The sequence below is a fragment of the Pantherophis guttatus genome, chromosome 7 (genome assembly GCF_059756535.1).
Source record: "Pantherophis guttatus breed Tessera chromosome 7, ASM5975653v1, whole genome shotgun sequence".
Lineage (NCBI taxonomy): Eukaryota > Metazoa > Chordata > Lepidosauria > Squamata > Colubridae > Pantherophis > Pantherophis guttatus.
In genome coordinates, this window is record NC_142069.1 from 30099056 (window position 1) to 30118280 (window position 19225).

Here is a 19225-nt window from a genome sequence, read left to right on the forward strand (position 1 = left end):
ATTCTGAAGTGGTGAAAAATTGAGTAATATAGACCAGAGAATACATCTATAATTTTTGACTCCAGTTTCTATTGCATGTTTTTGCTGTATGATGACCAGCATTTGGTGATGTTTTTTCGGTTATTGGTGTACGGGAACCTCAGCCAGCAGCCAGTGAAGCGTTTGTAAAATTTGCTGATGCTCATCGCAGTATTGAGAAATTTGGAATCCATCTTTTAAAAACCATTAAACCAGTAAGGATATGTGTTTTATCTTTATTATGCTCAAAACAATAATTCTTGATGTAAAAACCATACACGCATGCTTAGACTATATTTTTAATATGTCTGGAGATTCTCATTTTCTTTAAATAAAAACAATGATTAACTATAATTGATAATTTAAATATGTATTTGTTGTTTTATTGTAATAGTTGTATGCTCCCTAGAATCACTTCGTGTGAGATGGTTAGCCATATAAATTTACTAAATAAAATAGATAAAATATCATTTTAGTATGATAATCTAAGTAGATAACACAACTGTTTGAGAGTTGAGAAGTGTTATACCATTGTGTCTGAGGTACAGGTTGTACTTGACCTATGGCTGTAATTGGGACTAGAATTTCTGTCACTAAACAATGCAGTTGTTAAAGGAATAGTGTCTGATTTCCTGCTATAGTCGTTAGACAAATCCAGTTTCCTCCATTGACTTCACTTGTTGTAAGCCCCCGGGAAGGTCGCAAATGGTTATCGTGATCTTGGGTCACTGCAGCATCATAAATACATGCTAGTTGCCAAACTGCCAAATTTTGATTATATGACCACAGGGATGCTGCAACAGTTGTAAGCGTGAGAACTGTTGTAAGTTGTTTGTTTCAGCACCATGGTAATGTCAAGCATATGTTAACCTAATGATTTTAAGTTTGAGGACTACCTTTATAGAATTCCAGTGTAGCACTGTCAGTACCCAAAGATATAGAGGGGAACATTTTTCTTCTAAATCAGGGGTGTCAAACTCAATTTCATGGAGGGCCACATCAGGGTTGAATTTGACCTTGGGGGGCTGGGATGGGTGTGGCCAGGGTGGGCATGGTCAGCATGATGTCACTCGTGTCGGGGGTATCTGTGGTGGCCCAAGCGCTTGCCAGCGAAAATGGGCTCCCAAGCTCCGTTTTCAGCTGAAATGGCCTCCTGCAACCCTCTGCCAGCAAAAATTGAGGTCGGGGGGCGGAGGGGGGCATACACAGTCCTTATAAGCTCTGTTTTTGGCTAGGACAGCCTGCTGCAACCTGCTGCCAGCAAAAATGGAGCTCGGGGTGGGGGTACACACGGCCCTCACGAGCTCTGTTTTCGCTGGCAGAGGTACTGCAGGCTGGTCTTTCACTGTTTCCAGGGCAGCCCCACGGGCCAGATCTAAGCACCCCGTAGGCTAGATGCGGTCCCCAGGCCTTGAGTTTGACATCCCTGTTCTAAATGGCTGTCGACTCATGGGATAAAATAGTGAAGCTTACAACTATTAGATTGTGATGGTGACAGAGCCAAAACCAAACAGTAATCTCGCATAGTGTTCAGCTCTTTCTGTTATCCGACATTTATTCCCTACTCTCTTTCTGCTGATCAATTCACACAAAATAAGGAGCAATGTTAAAAGTTTACTGTTTCTGGGGATGTAAAAAAAAAAGGAGGGACAAATAGTGTTCAATAAAAGGCATAAGAATATGAGATGGTTTCATCTGACTACACTAGAGCTACAACTCTTTGCTTTCTATGGCCTCTTTGGTTATTAATCTGTGAGGCTTTCCACATGACCTGTTTATCTGGCTTCCATGTTTATCTTAGTTCTTTCCAAGCTAGGCGAGAAGTAAGGGCAAGGCACTTTCTCATATTAAACTTGAGATAAAGTTTATTAGCTTGACTTACCTTGTATTGTGACAGGACAGCATAATGGAGATGGCAGGGTAGAAATAATATTGTTTTGGATTGGAACAACCCAGCACTGGTACTCAGAGCTAGCTCAGATTGGCTCAGGAATAAGATTGTCATATAATGTCCATATAACGACAAAGTTGATCTATTATTATGTGTCAAATGGTGTAACTACTCTGAGACTTGATAGAAATGTCCCCAAATGATATACTAGCTAATTTTGGGTGGTGAGCCTTCTCACATGCGAAAGCTTGTCTGTTTTATTTTGCTTTATCTTCATTTTTCACTCCCAGTATTTCCTTACAGATGTTGACTGACTTGAACACCTATCTGAACAAAGCAATTCCTGACACCAGATTAACTATCAAGAAGTATTTGGATGTCAAGTTTGAGTATTTGGTGAGCTGTTCTTTTTGTTTTAATTATTCCTTTAGAAAAAACAAGGGGCTTAAAATGCATATTCTTTGAAAGAGAATTTCAATCTTTGTTTTGCTTTGAATGTAAACTTTTCTGCTTTTTAAAATTTTTATGTGTGCATATAATATATCTAACAATTCAGGATAATGCTGCATTTAATGGAATGGACTGGAGTGGACATTTTATTTTTGTCTTTGTTATAGCTGGCTGGTTATTCTGTAACTTGTAAACACTGTGCTTTTTGTTCCCTTTCAGTCATATTGTCTAAAAGTGAAAGAAATGGATGATGAAGACTACAGCTGCATTGTAAGTACAGAGGTTCTGAGATTCCAGATTTGTTCATAGATATACTTAGATACTTGCTTGTTTTCAAAGATTTAAATTTAGGGAAGTTTATTGTGTACATTCCGTGTTGAATCTTGCATTGTGTCACCAAGTGTTATCAAATGAACCTTCTAGCTACCTCAGTTTTCCCTACTTCTTAAGATGCTTAAGAATTAAGTTTATACCTTTTTTCAATTTTTCAAACTAAGATCGATAATGTTTTATGTCAGCTATCATTTTCATCCGGCATGCTCTAAGGGCAACCTTTCCATCTTGACACCTTCCAGAAACGTTGGACCAGATTGGAATTTTGAATGCAGTAACACAAGATTGATTCACTTGCTTTGTACAATTATAGATAGTTTAAGTATTAATGAGTTCTACGGAAGAGAGGCCAAGTGTTTGATTGTCATTGCAGAGAAGCTGGATAGATAATATCCCAGTGGACTCAATAGAGAGATACGTTTTGTGGCTTTTGTTTCCCATAATGACGACTATGATCTCCAGCACATCATCCTTTCTCAGCCTTAGATGGAAAGGCCAAATCATCTGCTAAGCATCTGGTGTGCCATTATTTTTATTTGAGCAAAAGAAAAACTTTCTAAAGTTGAAATCTTGAGAACCAGATTCATAGCAGACTTTTCTTTTTTACTGAAAAAGCGTATGGTAAGAATTTGAATAAAATTATAGCGAATGCAAATTACAGAGATTAAAGATTCAGGTTTAAAGATTAAGATTAAAGTGTCAAGCAAATAGCTCCAGGGAGTTTTGAACATATTCTGTCAATATTGATTTGCATTAAAGTTTCTGTAATTATGGGATAGATTCACCATTAATTTGGAATGGAAAAACTGACAATCTTTCTGATTTGTTCCTTGATCTCATTTACCATGTGATGACCTTGTGATGAGTTTCTGTTTCCTTAAATGTTGGTTTTCTTACCCTCAGGGTTCTAGGCGTCTGCTCCTTTAGCAAAAGATGCTTTAAAGTCTGACTGTTGGCCAAGTAAAGATGTAGCACCATCATGTGAGGAGCCCACAGTTTGCTAGAATGCATGAAAGAAGCTTTAATAGATATATGAGATGTTGCCCAATCTACCCTGTCGGTTGTTATAGTAACGTAGTATTTTTGGTAGGCCATGGGAGAACCTCTCTACCGGGTTGGAACTGGAAACTATGAATATCGCTTAATCCTGCGCTGCCGCCAGGAGGCACGTTCACGTTTTGCCAAAATGAGGAAGGATGTGCTAGAAAAGATGGAGCTGCTAGACCAGAAACATGGTAAGTGGGGGTGCTTTTTGTTTAGATCCAAATGACCTCCCAGAATGTTGAGTGACTTAGATCTGCAGATGAAAACTATCAAACTCCTTAGCAACAAGAAAACGGGATGAAAAGAAAATATGTTTGACCCTGAAAGAGCCAAAGTATCATCTCAGACATTTATTAAGTGCTTGGTTATTGCCATGCATAGGAAGACAAGCACTTGCTTGGCCAGGGGTGTCAAACTCAAGGCCTCGGGAATGGATCCAGTCCGCAGGGTGCTTAGATCTGGCCCGCAGGACTGCCCTGGAAACAGCAAAGGACCAGCCCACAGTGCCTCTGCCAGCGAAAACAGAGCTCGGGAGCCCATTTTCGCTGGCAGAGCACTCGGGCCACCACAGGCACCCCTGACACGACTGACATCGAGCTGGCCATGGCCACCCTGGCCCCTCGAGATCAAACACAACCCTGATGCGGCCCTCAATTAAATTTTAATAATTTAATTTAATTTAATTTTAATTTAATATTTAATTTAATTTAATTTAATTTAATTTAATTTAATTTAATTTAATTTAATTTAATTTAATTTAATATTTAAATTTATATACTGCCCTTCTCCCAAAGGACTCAGGGCGGTGAACAGCCAGAAGTAAAAAACATAAAATACAAAATTTAAAAACAATTTAAAAATAAATTAAATAATTTGGTCCGACAGTTAAAATCCCCCATTAAAAATCCAAATTAAAATACACAATTGGAGAGATTAGGCCAGCCCGACTTGATGAAATAAAAAGGTTTTGAGGGCCTGACGGAAAGTACATAAGTCCGGAATTGTCCGTATTTCCGGGGGGAGCTTGTTCCAGGCTACACAGTTGTCCTAGGCTACAAGCTGGGGGTAATGTGTATTTTTGTTCCTCTTTGTTCAATTATTTCTCTCCTTTGCAGTGCAAGATATTGTATTCCAACTCCAGCGTTTTGTGTCCACGCTTTCCAAGTACTATGATGACTGTTACGCTGTGCTAAGAGAAGCAGATGTTTTCCCAATTGAGGTGGACCTAGCACGTACCACATTGAGTTACGGCCAAAGGGATGTCTTCACGGATGGAGCAGAAGATGAGGAGGAAGAAGAAGGCAGTGGAAGTAGAGAATGCAATAAAAAAGAGGAAGAAAATGGAGAGAAACTCATTGATGATGCCTGAATTTCTGAATCCTGTCAAAATCCCATCAGAGACTGATAAATTTTATTTCTCTAGACAGCTTGTCCACAGTGACTCTTCTGTTTGTACAAGTCCAACTAGGGAATCAAGATTCTGTGTTGAATGGGAGCATATGGGTAATGACGTATGCAAAATCTTGCAAAAAAAAAATCTATCTCTTTGTCCGTTTGTGCTTTTTTCAAAATCTCACGGACCTCCTCCAGAGCTGGTGGGACTGAAATTACCTTTAAGCAAACTTCAGCCATCTCCCCAATAAGGTTTCCTGCGCAGATGGACTATGATTAAATATACAGATCTTTCTTTTCCTGTCTCTCAGTCTCTCTCTCCCTCTTTCTTTCTCTTTCAGTAGCTGAGTATCTCATGTAAAAATGCTGAACACTTTGGTTTCCTAGGGTTTTCTTATTCCATCACATTTCTGTTATTGTTGATCTTGAATGCTATTGCTGCCAGCAGGTGAATTTAGTGTTAAAATGTTGACGACTGCATTGTCAAGGCCCTTAAAAGGGAGACATAAAGATTATTGAGGTTAATAGTAAGTCCTCCATTTTAAGACTTAAGTTCTTAATTCATACAATTCACTATCATTACAGCTACAATTTTTTCTCCCTTTTGAATGTTGTCTTTGTGGACAGACTATTATGTGGGTCCCCCTAGCACCCCTTTCCCTCTCATTAATCATCAATTCGACAGCCTTAGAAATGAGAATGATAAAACTGTCAAAGGAAATGGGGAGAATTACTAATATTTCTCTCTCTTATATTTTCTTGAATATTCAGATGTGATCTAAAAACAAAATTACAAAAATAAGCTAGAAATAAAATCAAAAAGACAAAAATTGTCTGCAATAATATTTATGCCAATGGGGGACAACCTATCAGAAATCATTGATAGAACATATTAGATGATGGCTAGTACACAATGTGAAAATTTGAGAATACCACTAATACGCTGTGAAGAAATCTTCCTATCCTATATCACAGTTTCCATAGTTGCCATCCTCCGGTTGCAAGTCCCATCACCCACAAAGTAATAGAGGAACGCTGCTCAAAATTTTGTTGTTTTTAAATAAAATAGTTTAATTATAAAGCATTGCCTTTTGAGAAGAAAGGGCCTTTTGTTCCTTCTTAAATTGGTGTAGTTTCTGCCAATTGGCAAGAAGAAAAACTATATGAGAGTACTATGACAAACATGTTTCCCTGTAGTTTTTGTTTTTGCTTCATGTTCACACACACACACACACACACACACACCAAAAGAAAGCCAAGCTACGGTCAGAATGATCTTAGTGGGATTTTACATGTCAAACAGAATAACTAACAAAGAGAAATCTTAGAGGTGACATGATAGCTGTCTTCCAATACTTGAAGGGTTGTCACAGGGAAGAGGGCATCTATTTATTCTCCAAATCACCTGAGGGTTGGACAAGAAACAATGGGCGGAAGCTGGTCAGAATGAGATCCAACCTAAGGAGAAATTTCCTGACAACAATTAAACAATGGAACAGTTTACCTCCTGAATTTGGGGGGGGGGCGGGGGGGGGCTCCATCGCTGGTGGTTTTCAAGAAAAGATTGAACAGCCATTTGTCCAGATTGGAATACAGACTCCTGCTTTGATAAAGGGTTGGATTAAGATAACCTCCAAGGTCCTAGCCCCATGATTCTATTTGATTCGACTCCACTCGACTCGACTCTTATTCTCTAATAAGAATATGAAGTTTCTGGTCTTTTTCCTTCCAATTTAAGCTTTAGGTTTGTGTCTCCTTAATCCTGTTTACACCACAGTAAAAAATTTGAAAAATGGAAGAATCAAATTTCCTCCAGATTGCAGGAGTCATTTCTTTCCAAAAAGGAAATGTTTCCAAAATGTTCCTAAAAATCAAACCCACAAAACAGACAAACACAAGATGATACTTTCCTGTATCATCTTAATCAGCAACTCCTCAAATGTGCTAGAAATGAGAAAAGTTGTATTGATAGGCACCTGTCAGGTGTGAACAACCAAACTCATACTTTTAGAATTCAAACAAGCTACTATATTGTTCTATGTCTATTCCACAGGAATGCCGCAGCTGGTAGCTTTTGCCTGGGAAAGACTCAAAGGCATTCAGGAGGGGTCAGACCTTGCTCTCTTGTGTTTACATAATGATTCAGGACTAATTTCCTGCTTGACCCCTTCTCCCAACTGGGATAGTTGCTCTCCATCAGTAACCCTCTGAATATTTCAATGTTGGAGAAGGCTATAGATAGCTATGTTATCATATCGTGTAATCAAAAAGCTATTATAGGAAGTTTTCCAATTGAATTTCTCTCCTGTATCCACATCAAATGTGGCAAATGTAAATTCAATGCAGTTCTATCCCTACAAATAAGGCTGTCTGTGTGCAGAATTATTACAGGAAAAACTGGCCATCAGAGCAGATAAATAAATTTCTGTGCCTATTGCCTTGTCTGAAAGGGAAGGTTGCTCTATGGGATTTTGTGCTCATCTCACGTGTGCAGCCTAAAATACTCCTAATCTGTTGGACTACAACTCCTATCCTACTCCAACCTCATTGGCATTATTATAATCTGAGAGACAGCACATTTTGGAATATTAACATTGACTGTTCAGAATATATGGAAATACGGTTCAATTTAGATTAATGTTATGGATAGTCATAAAGTCATGTGGCAACTTCTTGAACTCATAACTTTCTGCTTGAGCAGAATAATGTTACTGCCTTAAAATATTCAGTCCCCTCTCTGCCATTTTACCTCTTCCTTTCCTTTTTGTCTGATTTTCCCTTTAACGTTTCCCCTCATATCACCTCCCAGGAGTGGGAGACATCTGGCAAACAACCTGTCTCACCTACCCACCCCCAGCATTGTTTGAACTGAAATCCTACATTGGCTTTCCTGTCCTGTGTGAAGAACTGAGCTATAGATCACAAAAACTCATGCATATTTTTAATGAAATGTGTTAATTGGAAAATATACTATCACAGTGTTGGTGAGCCTTTTCATGCCGAAACAGGTGCATGCACACGTGCACAGGGGAGTGCTGGAAACTGGAAGAGCAGCTCCCCGGCATGCACGCATATGCGCACCGGAAACTGGAAGAGTAAACGGCGATGGCTGGCATGCTCAGAGAGATATCTGTGCATGCCACTTCCGGCACGCGTGCCATAGGCTCGCCATCCACTGCTATTATCCCTGATTTTTTTTTTCAAAACCAAAAGAGCTGATCTACAATGTCTGCAATCAATGAAAGCATCTATAAATTCAAACTATAAAAAAATTAAACCTTAAAAAAAGTCTGTTGCCTTCCAAATTCACATCTAGAAAGCCCTAGAAATCTCAGCGTAGCCAATCCATGACCCTTAGTCTAAGGCAGCTGTGACTCTGTGTATTTGTGTGTGTGTGCCTGTTTGTGTGTACATGCACACACATAACATACACAATATATGAACAACACATGGATCAGATAAGGTTTATTTTTTTTTAAAAAAAATGAATCTTTCTAGTTGTGTATAAACTTTTAAAGATTCCAAGACTATTTTTTCCAGCAGAATGCAAGCAAAATATACAAAACTGGGTCTGTTAATAAGATAAATATTTATGGCATGTTTTTACTTTTAGTCACATACTGGTCACATATGCTTACAGTTTTCAATTCAATTTTCAATTTAATTCAATTTATATGCCGCCCCTCTCCAAAGACTCAGGGAGGCTCACAATACATTTAAAATCCTAATAAAAAACATTTAAAAATTTACAACTCTGAAAACATATTAGGCATAAAATTCCTGTGATCTCTGTTGTGAACAATAAATATGAGTATTTACTTTGGCTTTTATTTATTTATTTTATTTATTTGTTCAACTTGTCTGCCGCCTTTCTCCGAAGATTCAAGGCTTTAAACTTCTGTGCCCCCAGTCCTGCATCATATAGTCAATGAGGATCTAGATGTTGAAGATAGTTTCTTAGTTTCTAGTAACAAATTGTTCCCACAAAGGACAGTCACTTACAGTTTATGGTTTGAGTCATACCATAAATTATCTGATATATTTGCAACAGGCATACAAAAATTCTAATTTCCGTAGCACCATTATGCTATTTAAGGCAAAGCTAAAATTGTTTCTAATTTCCTGTCATGTGTATTGAACAGGCTTATTCTGAAATTTACAGAATCTGGCCAGCACATCTGTCATCTAATACTAATTTAGAAGGGATAAAAGCTTTTAGTTTTGACCAACAGAAATGCAGTAACAAGGATATGATATTTGGCCACACTTTTAAAATGCCTGCTTGCCCATTTGTAACATTATTCCTTCTTCAATCCTAACTACAAGGATTCTTTTATTCTACATTTTTGATATTATAAGTAAACACATGTTCAAGCTAGAATAATCACAAGGTTTAGTTTTGCTGAACACCAGGACTGTAGAGGTAGATGGATAAAGAAGTTATATTGAATTAGCAGCCAACTGATCCCTAAGACTAATGTAGGTGTAAGGTAATGTAAGTGCTGAAATACAGCACTTACATCTATATAAATAAAAATGTAAATGTCCGTTTGTACATAACCGCACATCTCCAAAAATTCTTCACCGATTGCTTTCAAATTTTGACACAACGTTGCATTTGATTACGGGCGTGTTTTTATATACCTATATTATATACATGTCACACCTGTGACAGGTAAAAACATGAAAAACATTGGAAAACATTGAAAGACATTGACAAACATTGAAAAACATTGAAAAACGGCGCCATCTGCTGGACGTAAAACCAACATAGCCACCTCCCAGCCCTGATTACGCTCAACAGATTTCTGCTCCTTATATTTAGAGTCCATATTGCTTCCAAGAAACTGCACATTTGGAAGGCAGAGACGCCCGAGGGCCATATCCTGCCACCAGGCTCGGCAGGTAGGCAGCCAGCTCCCTGCCGGGAAGCCCTTGCAGTTGGAGCTTCTAGGGCTGGGCAGGGCCCGCCCGAGCCTGATCTGACCTCCCCCTCCCCCGGCCACCCCGCAAACTAGCCTTGTCCGCCGCTGTTCCCCATCCCCCTTGCCAGTTGCTCTCGGGGCTCCCTCCAAAGAACACCTGGCAATGAGGCTGCCTGGGTCCGCCAAGCGGGAACCCTCCATCCCTCGCCTGTCCCGAATCGCACCTGGTCCAGCCACTAACCGGCGCTATGCGGATCAGGTCGGTGAGTGGGAGATGGAGGCAACTGGAGCCTCAGGGTCGCCTTTGACCAGCACCGCCTTTGATTCCCAGGTGGGCACTCTGGCAGTTCACGGAGCCTACACAAAAATTTCAGCCTCTGGCAGAAAAGGGGCTTTGGGGGGCGGAAACTGGCAGGAGGGAGGATGGCCGGCCCTCCTTCGTTTCGCCTGGAAGAGCGGGGGATTTAATCATTCTACTGCCCTTGGCAGGCGGGGGAGGAGAACTGCGCAGCAGGGGTCCAGTGGGGTGTGCGTGGCTCCTGGCTTTGCCGCTTTCTTCCTTCGGGCGGGAAGTCCCAAACCAGCCTCGAACCCCCGCCACACACTGTTCCTCCCTCCCTTCCCTTCCCTTCCCTGCTATGCGTCTCCCCATCGAGCCCCCAGAGAACATCTGTGTAGGGAGGATGGAGGGGGCCCCTGAGTTTCTGCTGTGGTGCAGAGAGCTGCGGAGGCCTGGCCTGAAAAGGTAAGGGCGATGGCGGGGGATGCAGAAGAGACTGGGCCAGAGACAGAGATAAACAGAGAGAGAGGGAGAGAGAGACATAGAGAAATTCAGAGAGATGGGGGGGAGAGAGAGACACATACAGAGATACAGAGAGAGAGGGTGGGGGAGAGAGAGAGACAGAGAGAGATACAGAGAGAGGGGAGGAGAGAGAGACATAGAGATACAGAGAGAGGAGGAGAGAGATACAGAGAGATACAGAGAGAGGGGGAGAGAGAGAGACATAGATACAGAGTGGGGGAGAGAGACACACATAGAGAGATACAGAGGGGGGAGAGAGAGAGAGACAGAGAGAGATACAGAGAGAGAGGGGAGAGAGAGAGACAGAGATATGGAGAGAGAGACACATAGAAAGATACAGAGGGGGGAGAGAGAGAGAGAGAGACATAGAGAGATACAGACGGGGGAGAGAGAGAGAGAGAGAGATGGGGGAGAGAGAGAGGGAGGATTTTGTGGTTCCCATTGTTTTTTAGCAACTGGTTCTCTGCCCTAATCACCAGCTGGGTAGGCGTGGCTTGAGGGCTGTCATGTGACTGATGAAAGTGAATGATGGCCACGCCCACCAAATGTTTGTGGCGAGTTTGGAACTTCAGCCTCGCTCTTTTAGCCCAGCGGAAGCACCAGACTGGGCCACAGCAACGTGTGGCCGGGTACAGCTAGTTACATATATATATGTATGCACATATATATGCATGAGTGCAAACGCATATAATATTGAAGAGAATTATACAATTCTTTATTCATGCGAGAGGTATACTATGGTTTGGATTCCATAACTTTGTTTATAGTACCATTTTGACTGTATGTATTTTTAAAAAAAAAGCTGCTCAGGATTCTCTCTCTGCCCTCCTACCATTCAAGAATTTATACTTTCCATATCCTCCTCTTGAGTAAATCAGATCCCATGTGCTGATGTCACTAGGTCCTTGGATCTTTTTGGTTTGTTTTTGGATCTCTATGTTGCTAAAACTCTTTTCTCTACCTGATCAGTATTGCAACCATCTGGAACCAGAGCTATATTCTCCCCTTTGGACTGTCCACCATTTTTGTATATTGCAGTATGATTCCCTCTGTCACTTCCAACACTGTCAGTGCTTTGGGCCAGAGACTGATCATTGTCAAGGCTTTCCTTTGCTTCCTGTAGATCTGCTTCTGCTTCTTCCGTTTCACTGTTACTTCTAACTATAGATGGATTCTCTAGCTGAGGGGTAGTTTCTTTTTTCACGTTCAGGCAGCAGTACGAAGCAACAGCAAGGAAGACAGCAGACAAGACAACTTCTGAGCCAGCCAGATAGAATATAATTTCATATTTCTTGAGTGCATCCACCAGTCGTCCTGCAATTTTGAAACAAAGCATAGCATAGCTGCATTGTAATCTCTTCCCACAGTTTCATATGGATTCATATAAGGTGCTTAAATTTGCAGCTTGTAAGTTTGCGGTTTTATAAATGTAGAACTTCAATCAGGCCAGCATTTAGTATGAATTCCAAACATGCATATAAACACATTTTCATACATCCCCCTTTTCATTCACAGGATTATTGAGGGCTCTACTAGAATCACTATGGAAGAAATAAAATCAGTATTTCTGTGACATGGAGATTTATTTGTTTATTTGTATCCTGCCTTGATTATTTTTACAAATAATTCAAGGCAGTGAACATATCTAACATACCTTCCTCCTCCTATTTTCTCTACAAGAACTCTGTGAGGTGGTTTGGACTGAGAGAGAATGACTGGCCCAAAATAAGCCAGCCAGCTTTCATCGCTAAGGCAGAACCTGAAGTGACAGCCTCCGTTTTCTAGTCTGGTGCCTTAAATATTAGATCAAACTGATTCAGTGGTGGGTTGCCCCTGGTTCGGACCAGTTCTATAGATCTGGTAGTAAAACCAGCGGGAGGCTCCGCCCACTGACCCTGACGTATCAGAAGCGATCTGCGCATGCACAGAAGCAAGGTGAGTGCGTGAGCGAAGCGAGCGTGCGCGCGTGATCCCATTGCGAACCGGTAAGGTAAGTAGAACCCACCCCTGAACTGACTCTCCCACTAGACCCTGTATGGGGCTTTCAAATGCTGTTGACCTCAAGTATCCATGAACATTAACCTGATCAATAACTAATGGTAGTTGCATGGGCATTCCACACACATTCCACATCACTCATTTATTACAGTATAACCTTAGATTTACTATAAAGTAATTCAGCTGTTGTGGCTGGGAAAGCTTTTGCACAGCTTTGTCTTGTGTGCCTATTGTGCCTGTTCCTGACCCAGGAAGTTCTGTCACAGTCACTCTTGCCCTTGTCACCTCCTGAGTGGACTGCTATAATGCTTTCTATGTGGGGCTGCCCTCGACAAGTATCAGTTGATGCAACATAGAGCAGTGCGGACAGTTATGTGTATCCCTAGAGTAGCATATGCCATACCTTTGCTCTGCAAACTGCATTGGTTGCCAGTTTATTTCCAGGTCCAATTCAAAGTATGGGCTTTGACTTATGCATTAATTGAGGACCACCCAACGACATCTGCCTATCCCATTAGGTCTGGCAGAAGAGGTATGCTGCAGATGAGGTTTAGAGAATCAGCATATTGCCTCCAACAATTTAGGTCCTCATTTTACCTACCTCGGAAGGATGGAAGGCTGAGTCAACCTTGAGCCTGGTGAGATTCGAACTGTCAAATTGCAAGCAGCCGGCAGTCAGCAGAAGTAGCCTGCAGTACTGCACTCTAATCATTGCTCCACTGTGGCTCATGAGAAACAAAATAAATAAATAAATAGGACTAATCCTGGATATGGCCTACCTCAAAGGAAGCTCTACACAAGCAAGACTTACCTGCGGAAGGTGGTCCAATGAGTACAGCAACTGCCTCAATGAGCAAGTTAAGCCCAATTGCGCTGGAGAATTTCTGTGATCCAACAATAGTCATGAGCACTTCAAACTGCAGAGCTCCCACCATGCCATAGGAAACACCAAAGAAAATGCAGAAGATGACAAGGGATGTGTAGGTGTTGGCCCTGGCACTAAAGATATCCGTCAGGCCATTGAAGAGCATTGCAAAACTGAACAAGTAGGTTACATGGGGTCGTATCCTCTTCATCCCGGCAAACATCCCACAGGATGGACGGGCAAAAATATCTACGAAGCCAATGATGGACAAAAGAAACGCTGCCTCTTTGTCAGGTATTCCTGTATCTTTGGCATAGTTGACTAATAGAATTGTGGGCACAAAGAGGCCCAGGACCATGATGAACTTGGCAATGGTGTAAATGATGAAACCCCGGATTTTGAAGATTGAAAAATTTAATAAGCTTTTCGTTTTCTTGGTCTTTTTCTTTTTGAGTTCCTTGGGTTTCTTAACATTGTCCAGGGTGCCGTCCACCTCTTCTGCTCTTCCTCCCATTGGCAGCATCTCTTTAGTTTCATAAGTGTCCGTGATTTTCTCCCTTGTGCCAACCGCCAAGGGTCTCATGAGGGCCCCACATGTGCAGCAGTTCAAGAGGAGCCCCCCCATGATGAGGAATCCCCCTCGCCAGCCAAACTTTTCCAGCAGGACCTGACCCAGTGGAGAAAGCGCTGAGAGGAAGACCGGGCTCCCAGCTGCAGCTAGGCCATTGGCCAGTGGCCTGCGCTTGTCGAAGTAGGATCCTAACATGATCAAAGAAGGCTGGAAATTCAGAGCCATTCCTAAACCTGGAAAAAAAATTGCAAGAGGAATAGTTGATGGAAAGACATCAGCTCTCAACTGATACAAAGGTTTCAAGGTCCATATATTTGAAGGAAAGGTTCCCCTCCCCCCCAAAAATATGCTATTTAATTTAAGTTAATCAATGCAAGTTGTCCTTTAACACAAGGGATTAAAAAAACTACAGGTAGTCCTCGACTGATGACTATAACTGAGCCCAAAAGTTTTGTTGCTAAGCAAGACATTTGTTGAACTGTTAAATGAACTGTTGCAAGTCAAGGACTACCTGCATATCCCAATGTATGTTGCTGAATCACAATTCTCAGAATCATTTCTCACTGATCATGCAGAGTCTTCTGAGAACTGTATATTAGAAATATCTAGGGAAGTCCCCATGACTGCTTTCCACACTTATTTAAAGCAATTTCTCCTTACAATCAATAGGAGCATATATGACCGTGATGGCAAACCTATGGCACGTGTGCCACAGGTGGCATGTGGAGCCATATCTGTGGGCATGTGAGTGTTGTCCTAGCTCAGCTCCAGTGCACATGTGCATGCCAGCCAGCTGATTTTTGGACCTTCTGGGCCTGCCGAAAGTTGGGAAACAGGCCATTTCCGGCCTCTGAAGGGCCTCCGGGAGGGTGGGGAAGGCCGTTTTCGCCCTCCCCAGGCTCCAAGAAAGCCTCTGGAGCCTGGGGAGGGTGAAAAACGAGCCTACCAGGCCCACTGTACCATCACATGCCAAAAGCGGGGGGAGCATGGAGGAGTCGCGCATGCATGCGGGGGGGCGCATTGAATTATGGGAGTGGGCACGCAAACGCACGACACCCCCGTGCTCCCCCCGCTTTTGGCACACAACGGCAAAAAGGTTAGCCATCACTGATATATGAGCTTCTCTCAAACATCAAATCTGAAGTGTAAACATTAAAGCTACATTATATGGCATACATCATCCTGACAATATTCCAACAATGTCATGTTACCTATCATTTTCTAAAGTAGATTTGCACAATGGGGTTTCTTTCCACTTTGCAAATGCTCACCTGTCAGCACTCCAGCAGACAAATACAGTTCAATTATGTTGGTGGTGAAGGAGGCCAGGATCATTCCAGAGGAAGCCAGGATCCCTCCAACAAGCATCACAGGCCGGCACCCAAACTGGTTCACCATAATGCTGCTCAAAGGTCCTGCAGGGCATCCAAGAAATCAGAAAAGGGGCAAGACCAGAATAATATAAAAGGAATGCAAAACCGCAGCAATTTCCTAATGCCAAACAGCAGATGATCTTAAACTGGCTTGGATTGGTTGAGTAGTGAAGGTACCTTTGCCATTACATGTTTTTTGTGGAGATTGAGAACTTTAAGCTTTGCATATGTAGTGTTGGGAGGGAGGGGGAATGCCAGAACTGTGGAACAGATACAGATTTTTGCTTTCTTGATTAGCAATGATTGTGGGGAAGAGTTTTCCCCAATCAGGTGCTGCTAGATGGATTCTAAATCCCAGCTGCCTGGGCATTGCAGACTGGCATTATTGCAGGCCACTCAGTTCAGGAAGAGTGGAAAACTGCAAGCTTTAAAATGCAGAATTATGCTAAAATATTGAAAAGTAAGATGTTTTGGAGAAGTGCAAAAGTGTCCAGTTTGTTATAGAGCTTCCTGGAATGTTGGATGGTATCTTATCCATCTTATTGGGTGTATCTAAAGTGTGATAAAGAATGTCAGTTTTGGTTGTCGTGGGCTGCGTTCCAAGAGGAAAAATTGTTGGGAGCTGCATTGGGTGTGGGTACAGCCATCTAAACCAGTGGTTCGAACCGGTTCGCAAGAACCGGTAGTAAAAACGGTGGGAGCCTCTGCCCACTGCCCCGGATGTCATCAGAAGCGATCCCATTGCGAACCGGTAGTAAAGGTAAGTAAAACCCACCTCTGATCTAAACTGTTATGTCACATTCCTTTCCCCCCCCCCACTCTATTTTGCTGACATAGTCTTCCCTTTCATTTTCTTTCTATTTATTAAGAAATCTATCTAGGGAAAGGACAATGTAGTTGTCCTGTAGCTTTGACTGTAGCGTTCATAAAGATTTTTTAAAAATTAGGTAACACAAGCAATGAAGACAAAGGCTCCAGCTTTAACGTTTGGCGTGGAATAAGGTTTTCTCTGCTCAACTTTTCAAACTTGCAAGAAAGCCCTGCAGGGTAATTATTAAGAATATAACATGACCCATGATCTAAGGCATGGTTCGAGAAGTTATTTTTAGCTTGTGGGGTTAACTATTTGTGTGTGCGTGTGTGTGCACGTGCTGTGTAGAATGAATAGAATTGAACTTTTCAACTTTAAAAAAAGATGCATTTGCATATTGGTGGGTGTAGGGGTTTTCTTTCTTAACATTTCCCCCCCCACACACACACACACCAAATAAATATTGGGATTGAAGACTTTTAAAAAGCTCAATGGATACCGTAGGTCTCTGCCAAGCTTAAGGTAATGGTAGTGATGGCCTGTGAATAGGAATGAAGGAAGACAGATGGAAAGGGCTGACTTTTGCATAACCGTTCTCAATAAATAGCCAAATCTTTGATGACATTAGTGTGGCTGTATGCAGTTTTGCTCTAAAGATATGGGGATATTTTGCTGTCAAAATCCATGGAGGCCTAACCCTAACCCTAAATGGATTTACTTCCCAATGGGATTTTTCCATGTATTTTACCAGGAAATGTAGATAAGGCTGATTCGAAAAGTCAGTGCCCCCCTAAACATGCCAATACACTCGGAATTCGTTGCCAATGTCCATTTTGCTGTCCGAATTCAAGGAGGCCTAACTCTAAGTGGATTTACCCCCATTTGGAATTCTTACCTGTTCCATACAGCATGGCCAGCATGATGGATGAGATCCAAGCTGTGTCACTGTATCCCACATGGAAATCATGCATCAGGTCCTTGAAATAAATGCTCACTGCCTTGGGAAAGCCATAAGAAAAGCCAGTGATGACGAAGCAGCCCAGTAATATGATCCAGCCCCAGCCACCATCAGGAGGCTTTGCTTTCTCAGGCAGTTGCCCTTGCTCCACATCATCTCTGCCCATGGCCCAAACGAGGAGGAGAAGCCTGAAAGCAAGTGGAGCACAGATTGTAGCAAAGACAGAACAAGAATGGTCACAGGGGCAGAAGGCAGAGACGGCCAATGGACCATCTGTTGCTTTGGGCATCCGCCTCCTTTTTTGTCCATGTACATCATTTTCTTGCCCCTGAAATTTAGACCAGTATTTTCCAACCTCGTGCTCACCAGAGAGGTTGGATATTAGTATTATTAACTGATTATTAACTGATAACTGATTAACAATAATATAGTTGTTTTTAAAAAAGCAGAGGACAGACAAAACATTTTCATTTTTAAATTTTGCTTTTTAAAACCAAATATTGGGAATGAAATGAATCAGCCTTTACAAATGTCTTCCTCGGGCAGTAAAATTCATACCCATTGTTGAAAATATATTGGTCGTCTCAGAGGTCCAGACTAAAAGTTCAATGCTGGCTAATCTTAATAATCATGGATGGCAAGGACCTACTGAGCTAATGATTGCCCCCAAACAGTGTTCTGACCTTATGCTTCCATGCCATAGCATGTGCAAATAGAAGTGACCTTACCCAGGGGTGGGCTGCTGGGGGTTCACAGGGGTTTGGGAGAACCTCTAGCTAAGATTCTGTGCAGTTCGGAGAACCCCCAAATCCCACTCCTGACTGGCCCCTCCCACCCCGCCCCTCCCAGGAGTCCCCATGAGGCCCATTTTGATGCAGGCAAGTGCAGGGTACACGCGGAGGCTCGGGGAGGGCAAAAAACGGGCCTACTGGAAGTTCGGGAAAGCCAGAAATGGGGCTGTTTCCGGCCTCTAGAGGGCCTTCGGATCCTGGGGAGGCCGTTTTCACTCTCCTGGAGGCTCAAGGAAAGCCTCTGGAGCCCAGGGAGGGCAAAAACGCCCGCCATGGTGCAGGAGGCTGACTAGGCCACGCCCACCATGGCCACGCCCACCCAGCAGCTGGGCAGAGAACCCCTTGCTAAAATTTTTGAAGCCCATCCCGACCTCACCTGTAAAATATATAAATGGAACAGAGCAACCACCAAGCTTTCTCTGCCACTATCACCAATGTAACAGCATGCCCAGTTAATGGGTTTGAAGGCAAAGGTTTTTTACCTTAATCCTTTTATTATTCATGCTCTGGTTATCAATATGAAGCTCCAAAATTCTCCAGCTGAGGGGCTTTGTATATACGTCATTGCCTCAAAACAAACCTCTTGGAGGTTTCAGAACCCTGTCTTTACTTAGGCATGAAGACTAACAAGTGGTTCAGTGGACTGTATGACTCACAGAATGTTGACTTTGTGTCAGGCTTCAAGCACTAAGTACAGAGGTTTAAAAGTGATTTTAGACTAGGGTGATTTTTCCATCTGATCGATCCACTTGGTTAATGAACTTGACTGTTTATTTTCTGCTGATCACTTGACTTACGAGAAAACCCCTACAAGATCCACTTTAAATAATACTTTAAATAATCCAACGTGGTCAATGTATTCCATATCTTAGAAATAAGGAAACCACTAGGAAAATTAACATTCTGTATCTAATTATGTATCATCAACAAACCTTGCTGGTCACTATCAAGATTATTGTACAGGTAGTCCTTGACTTAACAACCATTTGATTAGTGATCGTTC

The 19225-nt window shown here is 42.1% G+C and overlaps 2 protein-coding genes across 5 annotated transcripts in view; one reads left to right on the top strand and one right to left on the bottom strand.

The window, feature by feature from the left end:
- Positions 1 to 5162, top strand: part of PICK1 (protein interacting with PRKCA 1) — a 66941-nt gene extending 61779 nt beyond the window's left edge. For all 4 annotated transcript variants that reach the window (XM_087873871.1, XM_034403774.3, XM_087873869.1 and 1 more), the window contains 5 exons: positions 100 to 233; positions 2213 to 2305; positions 2579 to 2629; positions 3783 to 3927; positions 4852 to 5162. In XM_087873871.1, the coding sequence (XP_087729997.1) occupies positions 100 to 233; positions 2213 to 2305; positions 2579 to 2629; positions 3783 to 3927; positions 4852 to 5105 (677 nt within the window). In that variant the 3' untranslated portion in view covers positions 5106 to 5162. The remainder of the gene's footprint in view (positions 1 to 99; positions 234 to 2212; positions 2306 to 2578; positions 2630 to 3782; positions 3928 to 4851) is intronic.
- A 6504-nt stretch (positions 5163 to 11666) lies between these two features.
- On the bottom strand, positions 11667 to 17597 carry SLC16A8 (solute carrier family 16 member 8). Its single transcript, XM_034403096.2, has 4 exons — positions 17369 to 17597; positions 15561 to 15704; positions 13665 to 14522; positions 11667 to 12169 (listed from the first exon to the last, which is right to left on the bottom strand). Exons 1-4 carry the CDS (start codon positions 17595 to 17597, stop codon positions 11790 to 11792), a joined length of 1611 nt encoding a protein of 536 aa, XP_034258987.2. The 3' UTR covers positions 11667 to 11789.
- Positions 17598 to 19225: the final 1628 nt, after the last annotated feature.

Excerpts from the sequence above, each read along its gene's own strand:
- SLC16A8 (XM_034403096.2), bottom strand. The coding sequence starts at position 17,597 with ATGGGCAGAGATGATGTGGAGCAAGGGCAACTGCCTGAGAAAGCAAAG. Across the intron at positions 15,705-17,368 it reads GGCCATGCTGTATGGAACAG|GACCTTTGAGCAGCATTATG; the intron begins GTAAGAATTCCA and ends GATGCCCTGCAG. Across the intron at positions 12,170-13,664 it reads CATTGGACCACCTTCCGCAG|GACGACTGGTGGATGCACTC; the intron begins GTAAGTCTTGCT and ends TCAAAATTGCAG.